Source organism: Felis catus, chromosome E2, assembly GCF_018350175.1.
Source record: "Felis catus isolate Fca126 chromosome E2, F.catus_Fca126_mat1.0, whole genome shotgun sequence".
In the NCBI taxonomy this organism is placed as follows: Eukaryota; Metazoa; Chordata; class Mammalia; order Carnivora; family Felidae; genus Felis; species Felis catus.
This window is the reverse complement of record NC_058382.1, coordinates 12,999,735-13,020,625: the sequence shown is the minus strand read 5'-3', so window position 1 is coordinate 13,020,625 and position 20,891 is coordinate 12,999,735. Positions and strand designations below refer to the sequence as shown.

Here is a 20,891-nt window from a genome sequence, read left to right as displayed (position 1 = left end):
TCCTTCATGTCTGCTCTGCTTTTTCCTTTCCGGAGATGGTGCTGCCGAGCATGGGGAGGTAGGGAGGGTGCCAGCCCCGGTCCTGCCTTGTAAGAGCTGAGAGCCTCATTTGAAAGATAAACTCATGGCTGGCTGGGGACACAGTGCCCAGAGCGGAGTAATGAGGGGCCTGGACAGTGAGGCCAGGGGGCCTCAGGGGCAGGAACAGTGAAGGCATTCTGGAGAAGGCTAAACCAAAGTTCTGAGGTCTGAAAGGCAAGCAGGATATAGAAAAAGTGGCATTGCTCAAAGTATGCCCTGTAGAACAGCAGCCACATAGTAGGGGTGTGTAAGTATTTGTTGGATACTGACAGACTGAGCAAATGTTAATGGGTATCTCTTGAACAAATGTGTTGGGGTCGTATACCTCAGGAGATGCTGTCTTCAATGTGTTTTAGATTGGTTTTCTTTCTTACAGGCCTCATCAGAGCCTTTGTTATTCACATGTGTTTCATATTAGCGAGAGGGAGAATGGGGTACAGTGTTTCTTGTACTTTTCTGACTGGCGCAAACTGGGAGAAGCTGGGATGGAGGGTGAGGAGGTAAATGGTGTTCCAGGCATAGGCTATAGTCTGGAGCTGGAGCAGAGGAGGGGGATATATGGAGCCAAAGAACAGGGTGTGGGGTTGAACCTGTCCTGGCTACCTGGACTCAGGACATGCTTGGTGAGATCATGAGAGACTTTGGGGCTGAAGTGTGACAGCAGTGGGAGGTGAGGCTGGGCAGAATGGCGGGCCAGTTCAAAGAGGCGACAGTGGCAGGCTAAAAGATGTCCCCTGCACCTGTAGGCAGAAGGGAGCCACCAATGGGTTTAGGTCAGGGAGCGGGCTTCTGGAAGGTGAATCTGGAGGCTAGATTTGGGTGATCATGCCTGAGTTGGCATGCCTGAGTTGAGAGCCCTAAAAAGTAGGGCAGGGGAGAGAAGGGGAAAGATATGAGAAAATTTGAGGACAAAAGAGACAGGACTTGGTGACTAATTTGTCTATTGAGAGAAGGATTAAAGGCAAGGATTGTTTCTAGATATTTGGTCTGCACAAACGGGGCCTTCAGTAATGTGGAAGGCACAGAAGAATCAAGTTTAGAGGAAGGTAAGGCATTTAGTTAGGATGCTTTTAGTTGGATGTGGCAGAAACCCACTCAGTCTGCCTTAAGGGAAAAAGAGAATTTATCAGCTTATAATACAAAAAGGCCTAAGGACTAATTTCAGGCATGGCTAAATCCAGGTACTCAAATGATGTCCCAGGACTATTTCAGGCATGGTTAGATCCAGGCACTCATATCACGTCCCAGGAAGCTCTCTGTCTTCATCCGTGGGTCCTGTTTTCCTCTAAGTTGGGTTCATTTTCAGGAATACCCTCCCTAACTGGTGGCAAGACGGCCCCAGTAGCTCAAAGCTTACATCTTACCTGTTTAGCAAACTACGTAATAATTGTAGCAGAAACCTGGGGAAGGCTCTTGATGGCCTGCTTTGAGCCCGTCCCCATCTCTGAAGCAATCACTGTGGCCAGGACAGTGTGGTTCTGTGATCCTGGCTTGGGTGCCAGCCAGTCCTGGGAAACATATGGTTCCCTGAGGAGAAGTTAGGGTTTTGCCATGAGAATGGGCACCGGGCAGGCAGAAAAAACAGCTTCTGCCTCCCAGTCTTTGAGATGCACGCAAGTTCAAGGGGAAAAAAGAAAAAAAAAAAAAAAAAAAACACAGAAGAAAGAGGAGCAAACAAAAGCCACAGGAGAGCGGTGTTTGGGATGTGGGGTGGAGAGGGGCCCTCGCTGTGGTTGTGGGGTGGAGGGGCTGTGAGGCGTTGTTGGAAAGGAGGAGTGAGACAGAGGCTGAGGAGCTGGGCGTTAGCTTTGCAGCCAGGAGGTCCCTGGTTTTTCCTCTTTGTTCTTTCTTTGTTTCTCTCACGGTCTAACCCATCCCTCTTGCCATTTCTCCTCATTTGTCTCTGTCTTGTCCACTGCTGCGGGTGGGACCGGGGATTGGGCCTCTGGGTCCGGGGCGGCCAAGGGGGATCGGGCAGCTCCAAGGATCGGATGTGCTCCCGGCCCAGGTGGGGACAGAGGAAGGTCCCTGACTGCGGTCTCTTCCCACCCCTCGCAGTGTGTCAGATCCTGCCCAAGGGGGTCGTGTCTGTCCTGGGGCCCTCGTCCAGCCCTGCGTCTGCCTCCACCGTGAGCCATATCTGTGGAGAGAAGGAGGTGAGCAGAGTGTGGGACAGGGCAGGGGTGGGTCCCTGGGAGGCGAGGCTGGGGAGGAGGCCGCAGGATAGAAGCAAAGCCTCCTTCTTTGTCCAGATCCCCCACATCAAGGTGGGTCCCGAGGAGACACCCCGCCTGCAGTACCTGCGCTTCGCGTCCGTCAGCCTGTACCCCAGTAACGAGGACGTCAGCCTGGCCGTCTCCCGAATCCTCAAGTCCTTCAACTACCCCTCGGCCAGCCTCATCTGCGCCAAGGCCGAGTGTGAGGGAGAACTGGGTGTTTTGTTTTTATTCCCCCAAACTCCCCTGCCCGAGAGATCTGGTCTCCCGCACGGCACAGGCTCCCCTGGTCCTCACCATCCTTCCCCGTCAGGAACCCAGACCCCCCCACCTCCCCCGAGAGACCATTTAGTCAGCAGATAGTAACTAGCACCTATGTGCCAGGCCCCTGCGAGGCCCTGGCAGTTCCGCACTAAGGTGTGGTCCCGGATTGGACTCCAGGGTCCGTGGGGGATGCTGTGGCCGAGCGGTTGTGATGCAGAGTGATCCATACTCTGTCAGCGGGCAGGCGGGGTGCCGTCGGAGCACGTAGAAGGGAATCCTACCCGGGTCTGAAATTTCAGATCCCGTGTCCCCGAGAAAGGGGCCTCTAAGCTGGACCTAAAGGTTGGGGAGGAGTTGGGGTCAGGAAGAGGGGAGGGTGTGGCAGGGCAGGGGCCGAGGGCCCAGGGAACGTGGCTGCTTTGAGAGGCTCAAGGATGCTTCCAGGGAGCCCGGTGCCCAGTGTGGGAACGGGAGCAGCGCGTGCAGGAAGCATGACCACGCAGGGCCCTGCACCTCTGCCCGAAGATGATGGTGGTGGTGCAAGGTTCCCACGCAGGGCGGGGCAGGGGACAGGCCGGGTGTGTGTCGCAGGAAGAGCGCTGGCTGCAGCAGAGAGAACTGACTGGAGAATGCCACGAGCTATGGCCGGGAGGCCAGAGACGGGCAGAGAGAAGGGGCGCTGGTTAGGTATCTGGTGGTGGTGGCAGGCCGGAGAGGCCAGGATGGGTTTGGGGAGCCACGAGGGAAGGGAGAGGGCGCCGTCGCTGTGGTGACTGGGTTCCGCCTGAGGAGGAGGAGGAGGAGGAGGAGGAGGAGGACAGAACGGTCAGGTGGAGGTGCACTTGGGGTCGAGGCGTCTCGGAGACCATCAAGTGGAGATGTCCAGAAGGCCGGTGGGTTTGTGGGTGGGGTGCGCAGCTGGAAAAAGAGAGAGGGCCGTGCTCAGTAACTTCCAGGAGAAACTCGTCTTTCAAAAGGTATTTACTGAACACCTGCCACGGCCCAGACCTTGTTCTGGGTCCTGGGGCTAGAACGGTGCGTGTGCGAGCCAGGCCAGAACCCCTGTCCTTGTCAGGCCTGCTGTCTTGTGGGAGAAGCTAGGAAGTAGTAAGTCCTCCCATTCGAGATGGGATGGTGATCACTTCCTCGAGGTGGTGATGTTTGGGTAAGAGATCTGAAGGTGGAGAGGGAGGGAGCCGCATGGAGGTCCAGTGAGAAGAGGGAACAGCTAGTGTAAAGGCCACAGGGCAGGAGCGTGGCCGTGGCGTGTGCGAGACAGGTCAAGGGGATGGCGAGGGGTGGGTGGGTGGGTGGAGTGGGGCCCGGGGGCTGTGAGGATGCGGGCCTCCACTCTCAATGGGCCAGAGCTGTTAGAGGGTTTGGGGCAGAGGAGGCACACATCTGCTCTACGCGCTTGTGGCTGCTGTGACGGGGACGGACGTGGGGACAAGTGTGGCTGTCATAACAGGTGAGGGAAGGCAGTGGCTTAGGCCAGGGTGGTGGCGGTGGTGCGGCACGTGGGGTCTGCTGCACTCTGCAGATAGAGCCTGGGTGGGTTGGGCGCAGCTGGGAGAGAGAAAGAGAGGGAGAGAGGGAGAGGGGGAGAGAGGGAGAGGGAGGGAGGAGGCCGGGCTGCTGTCCGGGTTTGGGCCTGAGTGGCTGGCAGGCAGGTGGTGGCTTGGGTGAGAGGAGTGGAAATGTGGCTTGCGTGAGTGAAGTTTGAGATCCCCGTCACACGTCCCAGTGGCGGAAAGGTGGCAGGGGACAGGTGTGTGGAGGTCGAGCACAGGGTCCACGGGCCCAGTATCCCAAGAGAGTCAACCACGCTCTGGTCAGTACAGCCCTCGTCCCCTCCCGGGCTCCCCTACACTGGAGGAGGAGGAAGTCACCCTGGGACACTTACAGGGACCCTAACCCGGGCCCTCCTGCTCCCCCAGGCCTCTTGCGGTTGGAGGAGCTAGTGCGTGGCTTCCTCATCTCCAAGGAGACGCTGTCAGTGAGGATGCTGGATGACAGCCGGGACCCCACGCCGCTGCTCAAGGAGATCCGCGATGACAAGGTGTCCACCATCATCATTGATGCCAATGCGTCCATCTCCCACCTCATCCTCCGTAAAGTGAGTCCCCCGGTCTCTGTCTCTCTACAGGGTCGGGGCAGAAGCATTGGGTGACAGAGCAAGTCGCCCAATGCCCACGGGCCTCAGGGGTCACACGGTAGAGACCCGCTTCCTACGAGCGGATGATAATCGTGAGGTTTGTCTCAGCTTGGCCACTTTGCGGTCGCACCGGTGGTCGGGCCTTGGACAGTCGCCTCCCCTCTCTGTGCTCAGTTGCTGCCTCGGTGGGTTGCTGTGAGGGGTAGTGAGTGAATGGTGGGGAAGCACTTGGGACAGACAGGTCCTGGCCCAGAATAGATGCTGGTGCGGGGAGCTCCCTGTCATCTGCAGAGTGCCCGTCCTGCCGCGTGGAGGCACTTTGCACAGACTCTTTAATTTGGCTTCCACCCAGGCTGCGGGGCAGGCGTGATGACCATTTTGTGGATTAAGAAGCTGGAGTTAAACAGGCTGGCTCAAGGGCCCCCGGGAGGGGGTAGCGCCGGGGCCTGCCACACACCCTCCAGCAGTGACCCACATTCATTAATGATTCATTGCTTCCCTGCTCTTAATTCGTCCTCGTAATCTAATCTGTATTATTTATTTTTCTCCAGTTTTCTTTTTTCTTTTTTTTAAAATTAAAACCATATGTCACTACTGATTGTAGTGTACAGGAAGAAGCGTGGACAGAATCCATAGGGCCCTTGAGGCAAGAAGTTTTAGAGAAAAGGTTTCGTGTTCGGAAGGCAGGCAGGCCTGGGCTGGGGTCCCGCGAGCCGAGCCGAGGGACCCGTGGTCGCTCTCCTCTCGTGGAATGGGCTGTGAGCCTCACGATAACAGCTCCTGCCACTCGGCCGATGCTGGCTGGTGCCATGTAATGTTCTAATGACCGTAGCGGGGACAGGCTCGGACACCGTGGCAGGAGAGGCCTTCTAGTTTTGTTTGCCTCAAGGACTGTGAAGAAAGGGGCTCCAAACAGGCATTTTGAGATTCCAGTCGGTTGCCTTTCACTGCGAAGTGCTTGTAAAGATGGCGGGGGGGCGGTTATCTGGCCTGTGACCAAGCTGGGCCCCACATAGTAGCAGCCCCAACTTGGCTTTGGGGCAGCGCGGGGAGAAGCTTAAAGTTGAGGTTACCCTCCCGGCCTGTCCTGTTTCTAAGGCGTCCCTTTGCCTGTCTATCTCCAGAAGGCAGTCTTGTAAGTGCCCTCCAGGGGGATGCGGGCATCTGGGGGTGCCATTCTCTCCTCCAGTAAGGCCTTCCTTCCACCCAGGTTGCCTGTCCACTGGTGCAGCATCAGGGAGCAGGGTCTCCCTCTGCCCCCGCGCGGCTCCTTCTCCCTGTCTCCGTCTCTGGGTGTCTGTTACTGTGTTTCCCATGGGTGTCTTCACTAGGCCTGTCTCTAAATCTCTCTTCCTCTCTTGGCGTCTCCTCGCTTCTGCCTGTGGGCCTCCACCCCTCCTGTCGCCTCTGTGCCGCCCCATGTCCTCCAGGCTTCAGAGCTGGGAATGACCTCAGCGTTTTACAAATACATCCTCACCACCATGGTGCGTACCCCAACGCGGCCCCTCCGGCCCCCACCCCCCTCCCAGGGTGTCTGCCCCATGTGGGGCCTGGCCCCAGGCCTCACCCCTTCTTCTTGGCCCCAGGACTTCCCCATCCTGCACCTGGACGGGATCGTGGAGGACACCTCCAACATCCTGGGCTTCTCCATGTTTAACACCTCACATCCCTTCTACCCCGAGTTTGTGCGCAGCCTCAACATGTCCTGGAGGGAGAACTGTGAAGCCAGCACCTATCCAGGTCCCGCGGTGAGCACTTCTTCTGTACTTTGGTGAGATGGTGCCAGAACCCTCCAGCGCCCCCACTCGCTTTCCAAGTACATACTGTGAGGCCTCACATTGTGGCCCCAAGATAAGTCTGATCTGTTTCCTCCTCTGTACCTCCCAGGCTGCCCCAGCCACACTGGCCTCCTCCAGGTGCCTCTGTGGCCCTAGCACATGCCCACCCCAGGGCCTTTGCACTTGCTCCTCCCACTGCTTCATATGTGCTTCCCCAGAGAACTAGCGACTCACTCCCTCATTGCCAAGTCATTGCTCAAACACTCCCTCAGTTATAAGACCTTCCTTGGTCCCCACCATAAAAACGAGAAACTCCCTGCTAATCAGCTCCCTTCCGTACTGTATTTTTCTGCACAGTACCTGTCCTTGCATATCTAATGCTCTATGTTTTGCTTAGGTACAGATACGGATATCTAGAGCGTAAGTTCCATGAGTGTAGGGTTTTCTTTCTGTTTTCTTCACCTTTGTATCACCAGCACCTAAATCAGCCTGGCCCAGGGTAGGTGTCCAATAATATATGTTGAATAAATGCAAACATACAAAAGGTACACACTTAGGTGTATTTGTTCACAGACGTTTAGTCCTGTGCCAAGATACCAAGGCACTCCTACCGCATAGAAACGCACGTGGACACTGAGCCATGCAGTCAGGCGGTGCAGACATAACGTGGGTAGAGGTACATTTGTGTGTGCCCCTGCAGCTGTCTACACAACACAGATATTCAGACCTTCACACCAACCCAGCGAAGACACTCCCGCAAACACACACACACACACACACACACAGAGAGATGCCCCATGTCCTCAGTCACAGCTCGGTGCCCAATTTGTATCAAGCGTTCACTGTGTGCCGGGCAGTTTTGAACTCTGACACGTATTACCTTCTTTGGTACCCACGTTAGCCTGTGGAGGCAGAGATGACAATCATCCCCATCTTACACGGGAGGACACTGAGGTTCCGAGCAGGGTGGGGACTTGGGCCTCCCGTAGGAAATAGGAGAGCCGGGTCTCCAGCTCAGAGCCGCCTGCTTCCCAGGCGCAGGCTCACAGCCCTTATGCTCGCCTGCCTCCTAGGTGCCACGCCCACCCTGGCACTTTGCGTGTAGACAAACAGGCACGTTCGTCCAGCCCCCACATGCGTGCGCCCAGCCATAATCAGGCTGTGGCCCTCTTCCCACACCCTGCATCCTGCGTCAGCCACGCTGATGCAGATTCCCGGGCACACCCTGAGGCCCACCAGCATCCCCCTGTGGAGGTGACGCGTCTGGCCATCCAGCCCGTCCCCAAACAGACGCAGGGCTGCATGATTCAGGAGGAGCTATTCCCACAAAGCTACGGGCAGCATGCACGTTTTTCCCACTGCCACCTGACTCCCTGAGAAAGACACTCAGAGGCCGGTCCTCACTGCCGACCTGCACCGTGTCATGCTCCTGGAGAGACGGTAGTTGTCTGAGGGCTTGTGGGTAGCACCACGGGGGCGTTGGGGCCCCCTGCCTGAGCTGCCTCTTCCTCATCCTCGCTCTACCTCTGCCCCCACCCCAGCTGTCGGCGGCCCTGATGTTTGACGCCGTGCACGTGGTGGTGAGTGCCGTCCGGGAGCTGAACCGCAGCCAAGAGATCGGTGTGAAGCCGCTGGCCTGTACGTCGGCCAATATTTGGCCCCATGGGACCAGCCTCATGAACTACCTGCGCATGGTGAGCGGGGAGCGGGGAGGGCCGAGGGGGCAGGGCCATCCTTCTCAGGCTGGGACACTAACTGTGTCCACCCTGTGGCCCTCTCCCCCGCTACCAACCCCACCCACCTCCTGCTGTCTGTCTCTGGGCCTCTTCCTACTCCTCTCCTCCATCTGTCCCCTCTGGACCTCCCTCTCCCTGTCTGCACTGCCCTCCCCCTGCATATTTGTCCCATCTCCTTTCTTTTGCTGGCGTGTTGTCTTTCTCGTTTAACCGCGGTCCTTCCTGGTCCTTCTCCCTCTCTTCTTCTTCTCTGTCTCCTTCTTCTCTGTCTCCACCTCTCTGGGCTTCTCCCGCCCTATGTCTGGGCCCCTGCCACCCCTCCCTCTGCCCGCCTCCCGCCCTGCTAGGTAGAGTATGACGGGCTGACCGGGCGGGTCGAGTTCAACAGCAAAGGGCAGAGGACCAACTACACCCTGCGCATCCTGGAGAAGTCCCGGCAAGGCCACCGTGAGGTGAGCAGACCCGGGGACGCTCCAGAGTCCTGATGGGGTGGGGGCAGGGCCGGCGTGTGCTGATGGTACCTTCTCTGCCCCAGATCGGGGTATGGTACTCTAACCGGACCCTGGCCATGAACGCCACCACCCTGGACATCAACCTGTCGCAGACACTGGCCAACAAGACACTGGTGGTCACGACCATTCTGGTGAGTGGCCCTGGGGGGGGGGGCAGTAGGTGGAGGGGCCTTTCCTGAGCGGTGCCCCAGCCCAGTCCTAGTGAAGGAGGAGGATCCCTTGGCTCACACCGCACACAGACCAGCAGGGAATGTGACCCATGCACCCAGCAATCCTGATTGTGGCCAAGGTGTCACCGGCCTAATCGCTGCTGAAACACGGGAGGGCACAGGCTCCGCCAGCTGGCTGTCGCACGGCAGAGATAGGAATGACTGCAGTCGTGGGGATTCCATGAGGCTGCACAGGTAGGGTGCCTCACACAGTGTCTGGCCCCCAGAAGTCACGGTCGCTAGAGTGGTCATTTTGCCGCACTTGCCAACTGAGTGTGTTGACACGTGACAACTTAATATCCATCTTGAAGATGTGGAAACCAGGGCTCTGAGTGGTGAGGCACTTTGCCCCGGGTCCCGTAGCAGGTACGTGGCAGAGCCAGGGTGGAAGTCACGTCCCTGAGGCTCCAGAGCGTGATCCGTAGCCGCCGGGCTCTGTGTCTCCAGTCCTTTTGTACTTGAGCACCAGCCAAGGACGTGGTCCTGTAGCCCCCATGGGTGCTGCTTCTGTGCTTAGCAGATCAGAGACCGGGGCGGGAGTGGGGTGGGGGGGGGGGCTTTGTGCGTCAGCGGCAATTTACAGAGCACCCTGTTCTGCACCAGCCGCTGTGCTGGGCCCTGTCCAGGCACTGCTCTGTAAACCTCTCGGCCGCTCCATGAGGTTTGTCTTATTTTCCTCATTTTGAAGGTAAGGAAACAGGTCACAGGACAAATCCCAGCTGGAGCCGAGCGACCTGCTCGGAGCCTGTGCCCCCTCTCCCACACCCTGCCACCTCCCGCTGGGCACAGTGGGCCACCGGGGGGTCCGGCAGGGGGTGAGGCACAGGACCTAGTGAGCTGGAGGCGGCCCAGAGCAGCTGGGCCTGGAGGCTGGTGTGCCAGGCAGCCGTGCCCTTCAGAGCAGCCAAGTCCCTGGCCTGCTGGCACGTGCCATCTATGAGAGCCCCTCAGTAAGCCCGCGAGCTGGGCCGGCTCCTAGCCGTGGACGCGGAGGCTGAGAGGATTACCACAGGTTCCGCAGGACATCAGAGGCCCCCTCGAGCAGTGCGGCGCAGAGCTGTTCTCTCTGCCCCTAGGGGACTCCTGATCTAATGTGGACCTCATGTCCCCCTGGAGAAGGGCCAGTGAGCCTGCTGGGGAGGGACAGATGGCCCGCAGACGGGAAACCAGACACTTTGTAACAGCCTCACTGAGGGGCCCTGAGGGCCAGGCTGGGCTGGCTGGGAGAAGTCACACCTCCCTGCGTGGGGGAGTGTGGTCAGATCCAGAGACTTCCTGGGGCCAGAAGAGACAGGGTCCTAGGTGGGAAGCAGGGACAGAGGTCAGGGAGGGGATGTCAGGAGAGCTGAGCCATGACCCTGGAGGCCTCATCTCTCTCTCATACTTGTCTCCCCTTTTGTCCAAGAGCCAGTGTTGTTTTCTTGCTGACACTTAGGCTTCTCTTGATGGATTCATTCATTCATTCACCATTCATTCATTCCACAAATAGTTACTGAAGTTACTGTGCACCAGACCTTACACAAATGCCGGAAGCACATGAATAGTCACAGATGGTCTTGTGGTTTCCTTACTCTTGGGTGGCACTGGGGGAGGGGATCCCAGTCTGATGGAGGAGACAGACCTGGACATAATAATTCCAACACAGAATAATGAGGGGACCCCCCCCCCCCGAAGAAAGAAGGAACTGATTCAGCTTCAGAAGGTTTGAGGAAAACGTCACAAAAGAGGTGGCGTTGGACAGGGCTTCAGAAGCTGTGAAGGGGGTGCACCTGGGTGGTTCAGCCGGTTAAGCGTGCGACTTTGTCTCAGGTCATGATCTCACGGTTTGTGGGTTCGAGCCCCGAGCTGGGCTCTGTATTGACAGCGCGGATCCTGCTTGGGATTCTGTGTTCTTCTCTCTTTCTCTCTGTCTCACTCTCTGAAAAATAAACAAACATCTAAAAAAAGATGCTGTATAGGAGCGGGGAGCACACAGAGGGAAGGGCCGGACATCCCCAGAAGCATGAGCTATAGGAGCAGGGGGCCTTAGGAAATGTTTGCCAGACTGGATGTGGAGGCGGTGGCCTCATGTGCACAGCTGGGCCTGCCCATTTGTTCACTGGTGTTTTCTGACTTGTATTCCCGCAGCAGGGGCTGTGGGGAGGGAGGGGGAGCTGATGTGGGGGTTGAGGCTGGCAGAGGGGCTGGGTGTGAGGGAGCAGGGGGAGCAGGGGGAGGTCCGAGATGGAGGGGAGGCTGTCCCAGGGGTGAGGCCTCACTGCTCTGGAGCCGAGAGGGTGGCTGGTACCTCGATTGAGAGAGGCCCCACAGGGAAGCTAGGGTGCAAAAGAAGGGCCAAGGTGGGGCACCAGGGGGGCTCAGTCAGTTAAGTGTCTGACTCGGTTTCAGTTCAGGTCATGATCTCACGGTTCGTGAGTTCGAGTCCTGCATCGGGCTTTGTGCTGACAGTGTGGAGCCTTCTCCCTCTCTCCCTCTCTCTCTGCCCTTCTTGCACTTTCGTGCTCTCTCTCTCTCAAAATACTAAACTTTAAAGGAAAAATAAATAAATAAAAATAAAATTAACGAAAAGGCCCAATGAGGCAAGGCTGTGCAGGGCTCTCCCTCAGCCTCCAGCCCCTCTCCCTCCTGCAGAGTTTTCCCAGAACACTTGGTGGACCCTGTGATGGTCTTCGTCAAGCTGGGACATTTCATCCTTCTCTTTGGTGACTCTGGGGTCGGTCAGCCCTCACTCTCCTCCTGACTTCACCCCCTACCGCTTCAGGTAGTCTATACCTTCATCTATAAAATGGGTCTAATAATCCCACCTTGAAGGCCCGTGGGAGGATTGCATGAGGTAAGAAAGCTGCCTGCTTTCCCAGCATGAAAGGCATGCTCTCCTTGCATCCTTGATAAGATAGCACCCGCCGTGGCTGATATCTCAGTGCTGTGCCAATTCTTGGCTTCTGTTAGTCTTCCCGACAGCCCTGAGCTCGGTACCCTTCTGACCCTCATGCCCACCATATTGTGGTTTTCATTTCCATTTCCCATTTCCCTAACAGGCAGGTTGACCACCTTTTTTGCGGTTTATTGGCTCTTTGACAATTGTCTTCTTTTTAAATGTCTATTTACTTATTTTGAATGGGGGGGGAGGAGGAGGGAGGCAGGGAGGGGGAGAATCCCAAGCAGGCCCCGAGCCGTCAGTGCAAAGCCCTACACGGGGCTCGATCTCACAAACTGTGAGGTAATGACCTGAGCCAAAACCACGAGTTGGACACAACCAACTGAGCCACCCAGGTGCCCCAGCAGTCTTCTTTTGGAAAGTCCCCCATCCAAGTCTTTTTTTGTTTTTAATTAAAAAAAAAATGGGGATATATGACCTTTTTACTGATTTGTGAGTTATTTCTATTTTCTGGATACAAGTTCTCACCAGATACGTGTATTGCAGATATCTTCCCCTTTGTGGCTTGCCTCTTCACTTTCAATCTTTTGGTGAAAGGGGCAGATTTTTAATTTTACTAGAGTCCATTTATCCATGTTTTCTGTTCCTTTTTGATTAATGCTTTTAGAAGTTATAATTTTTTTTACTGTTTGTTTATATTTGAGAGAGTGTGTGTGTGTGTGTGAACAGGGAAGGGGTAGAGAGAGAGGGAGACACAGAATCCAAAGCAGGCTCCAGGCTCCGAGCTGTCAGCACAGAGCCTGACGCGGGGTTCGGACTCGCGAGCCGTGAGATCATGATTTGAGCCAAAGGCAGACGCTTAACCTACTAAGTCACCTAGTTGCCCCGATGCTTTTAGAATTTAAGAATTCTTTGCCTACCCCAAGGTCATGAAGATAGTCTTTTATTCGTTTTCTAAAAACTTAATCATTTTACCTTTTACGATTAGAGCTACAATCCACATGAAGTTGATTTTTATGTACCATGTGAGGCAAGGGCTCAGAATATTTATTTCACGTGGATGTTCAATTGAGCAGCACATTTATTAAAGATGACCATTCTTTCTCTTTCACCAGTCTCACCTTTGTGATAAAGCATCTTCTTTTTTAATAGTAAAGATTTTACTATTTTTAAGTAATCTCTACACCCAATGCGGGGCTTGAACTCACAACCTCGAGATCCAGAATTGCACACTCTACCCACCGAGCCAACCAGGTGCCCCTCAAGTATCTCTTTATGTGTGGGTTTCCAAGTTCCCTGTTCTATTGTCAGTTTGTCTATCTTTGGTCCCATACTACATTGTTTCAAATACCATAGCTTTAACGCTTACTTTATTTATTTATTTTTTTAATGTTTGTTTATTTATTTATTTATTTTTTAATTTTTGAGAGAGAGAGCACGGGCAGGAGAGGGGCAGAGAGGGAGACACAGAATCTGAAGCAGGCTCGAGGTTCTGAGCTGTCAGCACAGAGCTCGATGCGGGACTTGAACCCACAAACTGCAAGGTTGTGACCTGAGCTGAAGTCGGACGCTTAATTGAGCCACCTAGGTGCCCCATCAAATACCATAGCTGTAAATTAAGTATTAATTAATACCCAATAGGGTCAATTCTCCAGTTTCTTCTTTAGGATTGCTCTGGCTTTTCCTGACCATTTGTGTTTCCGTATACATTTAGATATCCTACTTCAAAAAATTTTAATATTTTAATATTTAGTATTAAAATGTTTAATTAAAACAATTCATCATATCAAGGAAGACACACAAGTTAATACAAACCTATGTAAAATAGAACCCAAACAGCACATGCGGGTGGGGAGTGAAAAGCCAGGCTCCTTCTCCCTCCAGGTGCCCATTTTTTCCCTCAGAGGCCACATCCTTCCAGAAGCTTCTATGCATGTACAAGCACTCAGTCTTTCCTTCACAAAGAGTAGCATATTGTACACGTTGTTCTGTGGCTTTTTTTTTTTTCTCTTAATATATCCGATAGAACTTGTTATTTTAGTAGTTGCCTAGGAGTCTTTGATGACATCAATAATCTTTTTAACCTGTCCCAAATTAGGCTGTTGCAGTCTTTGTTCCCACCGGGAGCTGTGCTGCCATGATTCTGTCGGGCGTACATTTTATGTACAGATGCGCAGCCATTTGTGGGATGGATTCTTAGAATCAGACTTAGCACCAGCCCACTGTCTGCAGTACTTCCGCAGAAGGCTCTGAACAAGTCTGAAAACCCTGAATGAGCGGCTCCATAAGACCCTTGCTTCTGATGGTCTGGGGCTCCCTGCTGAGTCCTAGATCATTGTTTTCTGATCTTGACTTCTGTTCACAGGCCCCAGTCTCTGTTTCTGACCTTATTAAGCTCAGACCCTGATCCTGAGACCTTGAACCCAGATCCACCACCCAAGCGCCTCAGCCTTGAATTTGGAGATCAGCTGAGCCCTGGTGGAAGGAACAAGGGCTTCACTGAATGTGCCCGGGAACCGGGTTTTGAGCCCCAGCTTCACCCCACCTTCCCTCCCCACTGCCCTGCTTCACCGCCGCGTAGCCTTGGACAAGACACATGACCTCCCTGAGCTTCCCTGCTCTGTATATCGAAAGAGCTTGGGGAGAACCTCCCAGCTCTAATGCTGGGTCCGGCCTGGGTCCTCCGTCTGTCTGGCTTCTCCCATGCTGCTCTCTGGTTCTGTCCACGTTGGTTCTGTCTTGCACGGGGCTTAAGAGCAGACCTCTGGAGTCAGACCAGCTTGTCCGTCTCGGCCGCTTACTACTTCACTTCTTGGGACCTCAGTGTCCTCATCTCTAAAACAGAGGTAATAATATCGACTTCCCACGCTGACAGAATAGCTGTCACACAGCAAGCCTGCAAGAAATTCTAGCTACCGCTGCTATTATTAGGATTATCTCACATTCCTACTCCCAGTTCCACAGTTTTGGGCTTGGAAAGGCAGCTTCGTTGGAGAGTGAGAAGCACTGATTTCCCTCCATCCCACTACCCCCCAGCTGTGGGGCTTGGTGTGGTCCCGGAATCCAGAGCCTATAATAAGACCTGGCCTCATCGTCCCTGTCGCCGTGTAACCAGTCGCCTCACTTGACCTCTGTGAGCCTCAGTTTCCACATGTGTAAACTGAGTCTGATGATGCCTCCAGTGTGAGGTCAGTGCCAGGAGTTAAAGCGACTCTTTCCAGCAAGCACATGCAGTGCAGGGGCTGGGCACATAGCAGGGATTCCGTGGGAGGTAACCATTGTGGAGATTCTTGCCAAGGCCTCCCCCCCCCCACCTACCCCCGCCGCTGTGTCCTGAGTCCTAACTTCCTTTGTGCCTAAGTCTGAAGTAACACTATACAAACACCGGTTCAGACAATAACCGTGTCAAGATAAGATTCCCTTTTTGCTGGCATCATCTTCATATGCCTCGTCTTACTAGCCCTTTGGCACATTTCCTCTGCCTTTGTGCTTATTTGGTGCACTGGGGGTCAGTAAGGTTTGCTGGAACCCCTCAGAAATAAGCGTCAAGGTAGCAAACCTCTGCACAGTCTCAGGTTATTTGTTTAGCCTGCAAAGCATCACAAGGATTGGTATTTGAATGTGTGTGGCTGTTAACCTTTGTAATCAGGACGTTTTACAAAACAGCCGAGGTTTCCAACATTCTTGACATTGGGCCATCTGGCATCTCAGGCCTGCTTCCCTGGTGGTGGTGGTGGTGGTGTCGGCTGGAGCTAAGTCCTGGTGGCCCTCTGATCCCGTGCTAGCTCATCAAGTCAGTTCAGTGGGTCGCTACTGGTCATGTAGGAAAGCGAGGTAGAGCAGGACAGAAAATAATCAGGGTGTGCTGCCCTTAGTCACTAAGGGTATGGACCATTTCAAGGAACAAAGTCTTATTTAAGTGCCTGTGTGTGCGCGCACACATGTGTGGCTCGCATTGGAAGGTAAAATGTACTTCTTACTGTGAGGTCCTAGTCGGAAATCTGAAAGCCCCTGTTCCAGTTTGGCATAATCTCCCAACAGTGTGATTCACTGTTAGGTTACTAACGCGCCTCCCCTGGTAGGCATTTGAGTTTGAGAGGATTGAGCATCAGGTTGGCTGGTGGAGATTAAAACAGCTCCCCGTGATCTGCCAGAGGGGAAGCCCCCAGCGTCTGTGGCCCTAGCTTCCAGGCCCACTCCGCACCCTGAGCGTTTGTGCGCGAGGAACAGAGGCGGTGACTCCATCCCGCAGCGCGGTGGATTCCTGATCCGCGCTCCCCCAGCAGCCCCTGGACGCCCGGGCCCTGACCTCGCTTCTCTGCTGCTTCCCAGGAGAACCCGTACGTCATGCGGCGGCCAAACTTCCAGGCCCTGTCCGGGAACGAGCGCTTCGAGGGCTTCTGCGTGGACATGCTGCGGGAGCTGGCCGAGCTGCTGCGCTTCCGCTACCGCCTACGGCTGGTGGAAGACGGGCTGTACGGGGCGCCCGAGCCCAACGGCTCCTGGACGGGCATGGTCGGCGAGCTCATCAACCGGGTACGGCCGGGCCGGGTCTGGGGAAGGGGCGTGGCCCAGGTGGGTGTGGGGAGGCCACCCGCCAGTGGCACTTCAGCCAGCCTAGCGCCTAACAAGAGGTGCGCCGTGTTGCTGTGCCTGGTGAGCACCATGGGGCAGGCGCGGTGTGGGGGATGAGAGGCGATGTGTCACCTCCAGTGGCCTGCTTTGCCTTGCCAGATGCTCCCCTAACGCCACCTTGGCTTAGCTGGCTCTCAGAGATGTTTTGGGTGAACAAAAAGAGACATGGAGCTGGAATCGGACAAAGACTGAGGAGGTCGAGAGAGGCTTCCTACAGGAGGCAGGGCTGGGCCAGGAGGACAGGGGTAGGGCTCGCTGGTGCACTGTGCCCCGCGCCCGCTGGGAGGGCCTCACACATGGCAGACCTCAGGGCTGCCTGTTGAACTCATTTATTGAACACCTACTGTGTGCCTTGCACCATGCTGGGCGTAGGCTATAGCAGTAAGCACAGTGGACCTGCCTGGACCCTGCTCTCAAAAGCTTAGGGTGTCCTTAGGATGCAGGAACGCAGATGACCACAAGACAGCCTTTGGGGCTGTGAACGAGAAAATTCAGAGAAGGGACCCAGAGGAGGCTTCCGACCCAGCCAGGCATCCAGGGAGGCCTTCCCAGAAGAGGTGACACCCAAGCAGATTCCCAAGGTGTGTGAGGCAGTCAGCAAGGTGAGGGGATATGGGAAGAAGGGAATGTGTTCAGAGAAGAGGAAATGGCATTTATAGAAGGGGAGTCAGGGTGAGAGAGAATGGGGTTCCCTGGAAGGGCCTTGAGTGTGGGTGGGATTTGAATGAAGGGGAGGAGGGGAGAGAGGCAGGGGTGTGGGAGGTGGTAGGCAAGGGTGCTGTGGAAAGAGTATTTTGTTGGAGTCAGACCAGTCTGGGTTTGAATCCTCAGGTGAGCTGTCTCTCTTTCCTGAACCTCTCTTTTTCCCTGCCTAGGATGGGGATAAGGAGGCCTCATGGGTCTGTCATGAGGGTTTTGGGAAACGGGGACAGTACCGCACGTGTTGTTTGTCAGAGGCAGGAGTACTCAATATGTGGTCCCTCCTTGTATTTATTCTAGGCAGGAGAAACCATGTAGGTGAATGCCTGGGGGCAGGACTCTGTCCTGGGAGACGGGCCCCAGGCTTGCGGCTCGCCTAGGGCAGGTGCACAGAGCAGGGACCTGTGGCCACGAATAGTCACGGAAGCCTTGACATTGGACTTAGCTGAGGACATCCAGGATCCTCACCCTCCTGTCTCCTCCATCCCATAATTCACTGCATCCAAACCCCTGAATGTCACCAGGGTAGACTTGAGAAGGCCACTTTGCTTAGCAAGGGCATTTATTCCTCAGGGCACTGATTTTCAAAAGCTGTTTTGACTGCAGAACCTTTTTTCCCAATTGAAAGCACTCTCAGAACCCTTGGACAAAGCCGAATAACTCTGGTGGAGGCAGAGTGGGGTGTCCCTGGAGTCCTGGTGGCTAGGTCTCTCCCCGCCTCACCCCAGGGGCAGGCCCGAGGCACTGCCCCACAGCTGCTAGCCTGTTTGAAAGCTTCTGTCCTGGGTGGGTTTGAAGGGCCTGAGGCCAGAAACTGAGAAGACAGGGGGCAAGGAGAGCTGGTGGCCCAGCTCCCACCAGACTGGCCTGCTTCCCCATGACTTCCATTTCCACATCCTGGTCCTCAGTCATGTAGGCTCAGAACCATTCATTCATCGGTGTCCCCAGAAATAAGCAGCTTCTAGGAGAGTAGCCCCTGACTTAACCCCCAGTGCCTCAGGCCTACCTGAGGGGAGGAGGCTTTGGCCTGATGGTATCACCTGGGGCAAGCAGAAGACAGAGGCCGGGAGCTTTTCTGATGGGCTGCTGTGCTTGTGGTCCCGAGTCCTGTTTGAATCGTGGCTTTGCGGCCTATTAGCGGTGTGACCTCGGGGAAGTTACTCAACTTCTCTGTACATCATTTCTTCAACAGTATAATTGAGGAAATAATAGTCACTAGTACGCACAGCTGTCACAAGCATGAAACGAGTTATTCCTGGGGCTTAGAATAGGGCCTGGCAGTTAGTGGGTACTATAAGCATGTGCTCTATTCTGTATTCTTTTTCTTTTTAAATTTTTTATGTTTATTTTATTTTTGAGGGAGAGAGAGAGAGAGAGAGAGCGCGCGCGCGCAAGCGGGGGAGGGCAGAGAGAGAGGGAGACACAGAACCTGAAGCAGGCTCCAGGCTCTGAGCTGTCAGCACAGAGCCCAATGTGGGGCTTGAACTCACCAACCGTGAGATTATGACCAGAGCCGAAGTTGGACGTTCAACCGACTGAGCCACCTAGGCACCCTTCTATTCTATATTCTCATTAATGTTCTTCCTACCAGCCTGGCCAGCACGTGCATACATTCACGTGTTTGTTCTCAAACCAGCTAACATATACCTGGGCCTACTGTGTGCCAGGCCTGTGCTGTACCCTGGGGATACAGTGGCCAGGCCTGGCCTTGCTCTTACTGAGCAGGTTAAGAGTTGGGCCGTCAGTAGGAGGCTCCTGGTATGTGTCCCCAATATTTCAACTGGCTCAAGTGAGGAAACCGAATCACTTGGGCTGGGGGGTCAGCAGGATGGCCTGCAGCGGGGGAGGGGGATGGCAAAGGGGGGACAGGGGGAGGGCTTGGTGACTGCCTGGGGCGGGGGACTTAGGAGAGAGGACTGAGCCTCTCTGTTGCTGGGCAGCTGGGTGACGGCGGTGACATTTAGGGAGAGAACACTGGAGGAGGAGCAGGCTGGGAACACGAAGGGTGGGCGGGCCTTGGCCCTGCAGAGGCTCAGCTGCCTGCCTGCCGTGGGATGGCCAAGTACACGGAGACTCGTGCGGTACTCGGGTTCTCCCGGCCGCAGCCACAGCAGCAGCCTTTGTTGACTCCACACCACACGCCGGAGGCTTTTCAAGTGTTACTTAATGATCCTAACAATCACTGTCCTCCCACTGCTGCTCTGGGGCTCAGAGGCGAAGAGATTTCCACACTGCCCTCCCCTCCCACGGGGCTGCAGCCAGGTGCCTCCGACCTCAGGTCCTTCCCAGACACCCAGCAGGTACTTGGAAAGCTCAGAGTGGACAGGATGATGCCCACTCACGCTGGCTTTCTGAACTGTATTAACCCCACCCCATGAGGACGGCCTGGTCTCAGCCCAGTTTTCTCTAATGGAGAGTGAGGCACCAAGGTCCCACGTCTAGGCCACACGGCTAGTGACCGGCAGAGCCAGGGCTGGCCCCCAACAGGCTGGCCCAGAACTGATGAGTGACTTCCAGATGGAAGCCAGCCCGGGGCACCGGAATCTTCCCAGTCACCCCACCTGTCCCCAGGCCAGTCTTGAATTCCGGTCCGTTTATTCCACCCAGTGGCCACTGCTGGAATTGGCCTTCTCCCTGTCCTCACTGTCGTGGCCGTGAGTTCAGGCCCTGGCCCCTCGGTTCCTCACTGGCCTCTTGGCCTCCCAGCTCTCTCCCTTCTGGTTTGTCCCCCAGTAGGATCTTCTACAATGCCAGTCTGACCTGTCACTCACACGTTGTAGCCATAGTGCCCCACACCATAAAGTGCCCACAGGCCCCGCCCTCAAGGGCAAAGCAGATATCTTAGGTTGGTCCAGGGAAGCAGACTCTGATGTGGAGATTAGCAGACAGGAGGCCCCCTTGGAAACCAGCCTTGTGAGGGAGCGAAGGAGCCGGCCTGGGCAGAGTTAAGACTCTGCAGTTACGACTGGCCCTGTGGGGGCGGAGCTGGAGCTCTGGAGCCGGAATGGCCTCAAAGACAGCCCCCGAAGTGAGGGGCAGGACTTTATATGCCCCACCGGCCTGTCATTGGAAGGGGCTGTCTTCAGGGAGGGTCAGTGCCTTGGGCGAGGAAGCTCTTCCACCCACAGAGCTGAGAGGGATCAGCCACCAGCACCCTTGGCAGCTGGGGCAGTGAGTGCCCCATCCTGAGGGACGGTCGGGGTGGCCTCCGTGGAGACCCCTTACGGCCAGGAGCTAGTTACAGGTCAGGCGGAGCCAGCCTCAGGTGCCCACGTGATCCCCGCGCAACAGGTCGCCTCTCTGAACTCAGTGTCCTCTCTTGAAATGGAGATGAAATTACTGCTGTCACAGAGTGTTGTGGGGAGTGGATGAGGGAGAGTACAAGGTCCCAGAGCAGAGCCTGGATCACGGGGCCTTGCGGGTAAGGAGTTTGGATGTTATTTTCTGTTTTCTTTTCTTCTTCCTTTTGATATTTATTTTTGAGAGAGAGATCGTGTGCGCACATGTGTGAGCAAGGGAAGGCCAGAGAGACAGGGAGACAGAGAATTCCAAGCAGGCTCTGTGCTGTCAGTGCAGAGCCCGATGTGGGGCTCAAACTCACGAGCTGTGAGATCATGACCTGAGCCAAAGTCAAGACTCAGGCGCTTAACCGACTGAGCCACCCGGGTGCCCCCTGGATGTTATTTTCATTGTGTGTGAAGCCAGTGGAAGGATTTACGCAGGAAATG

At 55.3% G+C, this 20,891-nt stretch overlaps 1 protein-coding gene across 6 annotated transcripts in view; it reads left to right on the top strand.

The window, feature by feature from the left end:
* Positions 1-20,891, top strand: part of LOC101083636 (sodium/potassium-transporting ATPase subunit alpha-3) — an 82,393-nt gene that overhangs the window by 8,403 nt on the left and 53,099 nt on the right. For 4 of the 6 annotated variants that reach the window (XM_045047210.1, XM_045047212.1, XM_045047211.1 and 1 more), the window contains 9 exons: positions 2,140-2,237; positions 2,334-2,499; positions 4,499-4,677; positions 6,147-6,200; positions 6,303-6,464; positions 8,036-8,188; positions 8,578-8,682; positions 8,766-8,873; positions 16,162-16,365. In XM_045047210.1, coding sequence (XP_044903145.1) covers positions 2,140-2,237; positions 2,334-2,499; positions 4,499-4,677; positions 6,147-6,200; positions 6,303-6,464; positions 8,036-8,188; positions 8,578-8,682; positions 8,766-8,873; positions 16,162-16,365 — 1,229 coding nt within the window. Of the gene's footprint in view, positions 1-2,139; positions 2,238-2,333; positions 2,500-4,498; positions 4,678-6,146; positions 6,201-6,302; positions 6,465-8,035; positions 8,189-8,577; positions 8,683-8,765; positions 8,874-16,161; positions 16,366-20,891 lie in introns of those variants that run through there. The other 2 variants (XM_045047209.1, XM_045047213.1) reach the window with 2 other exon arrangements.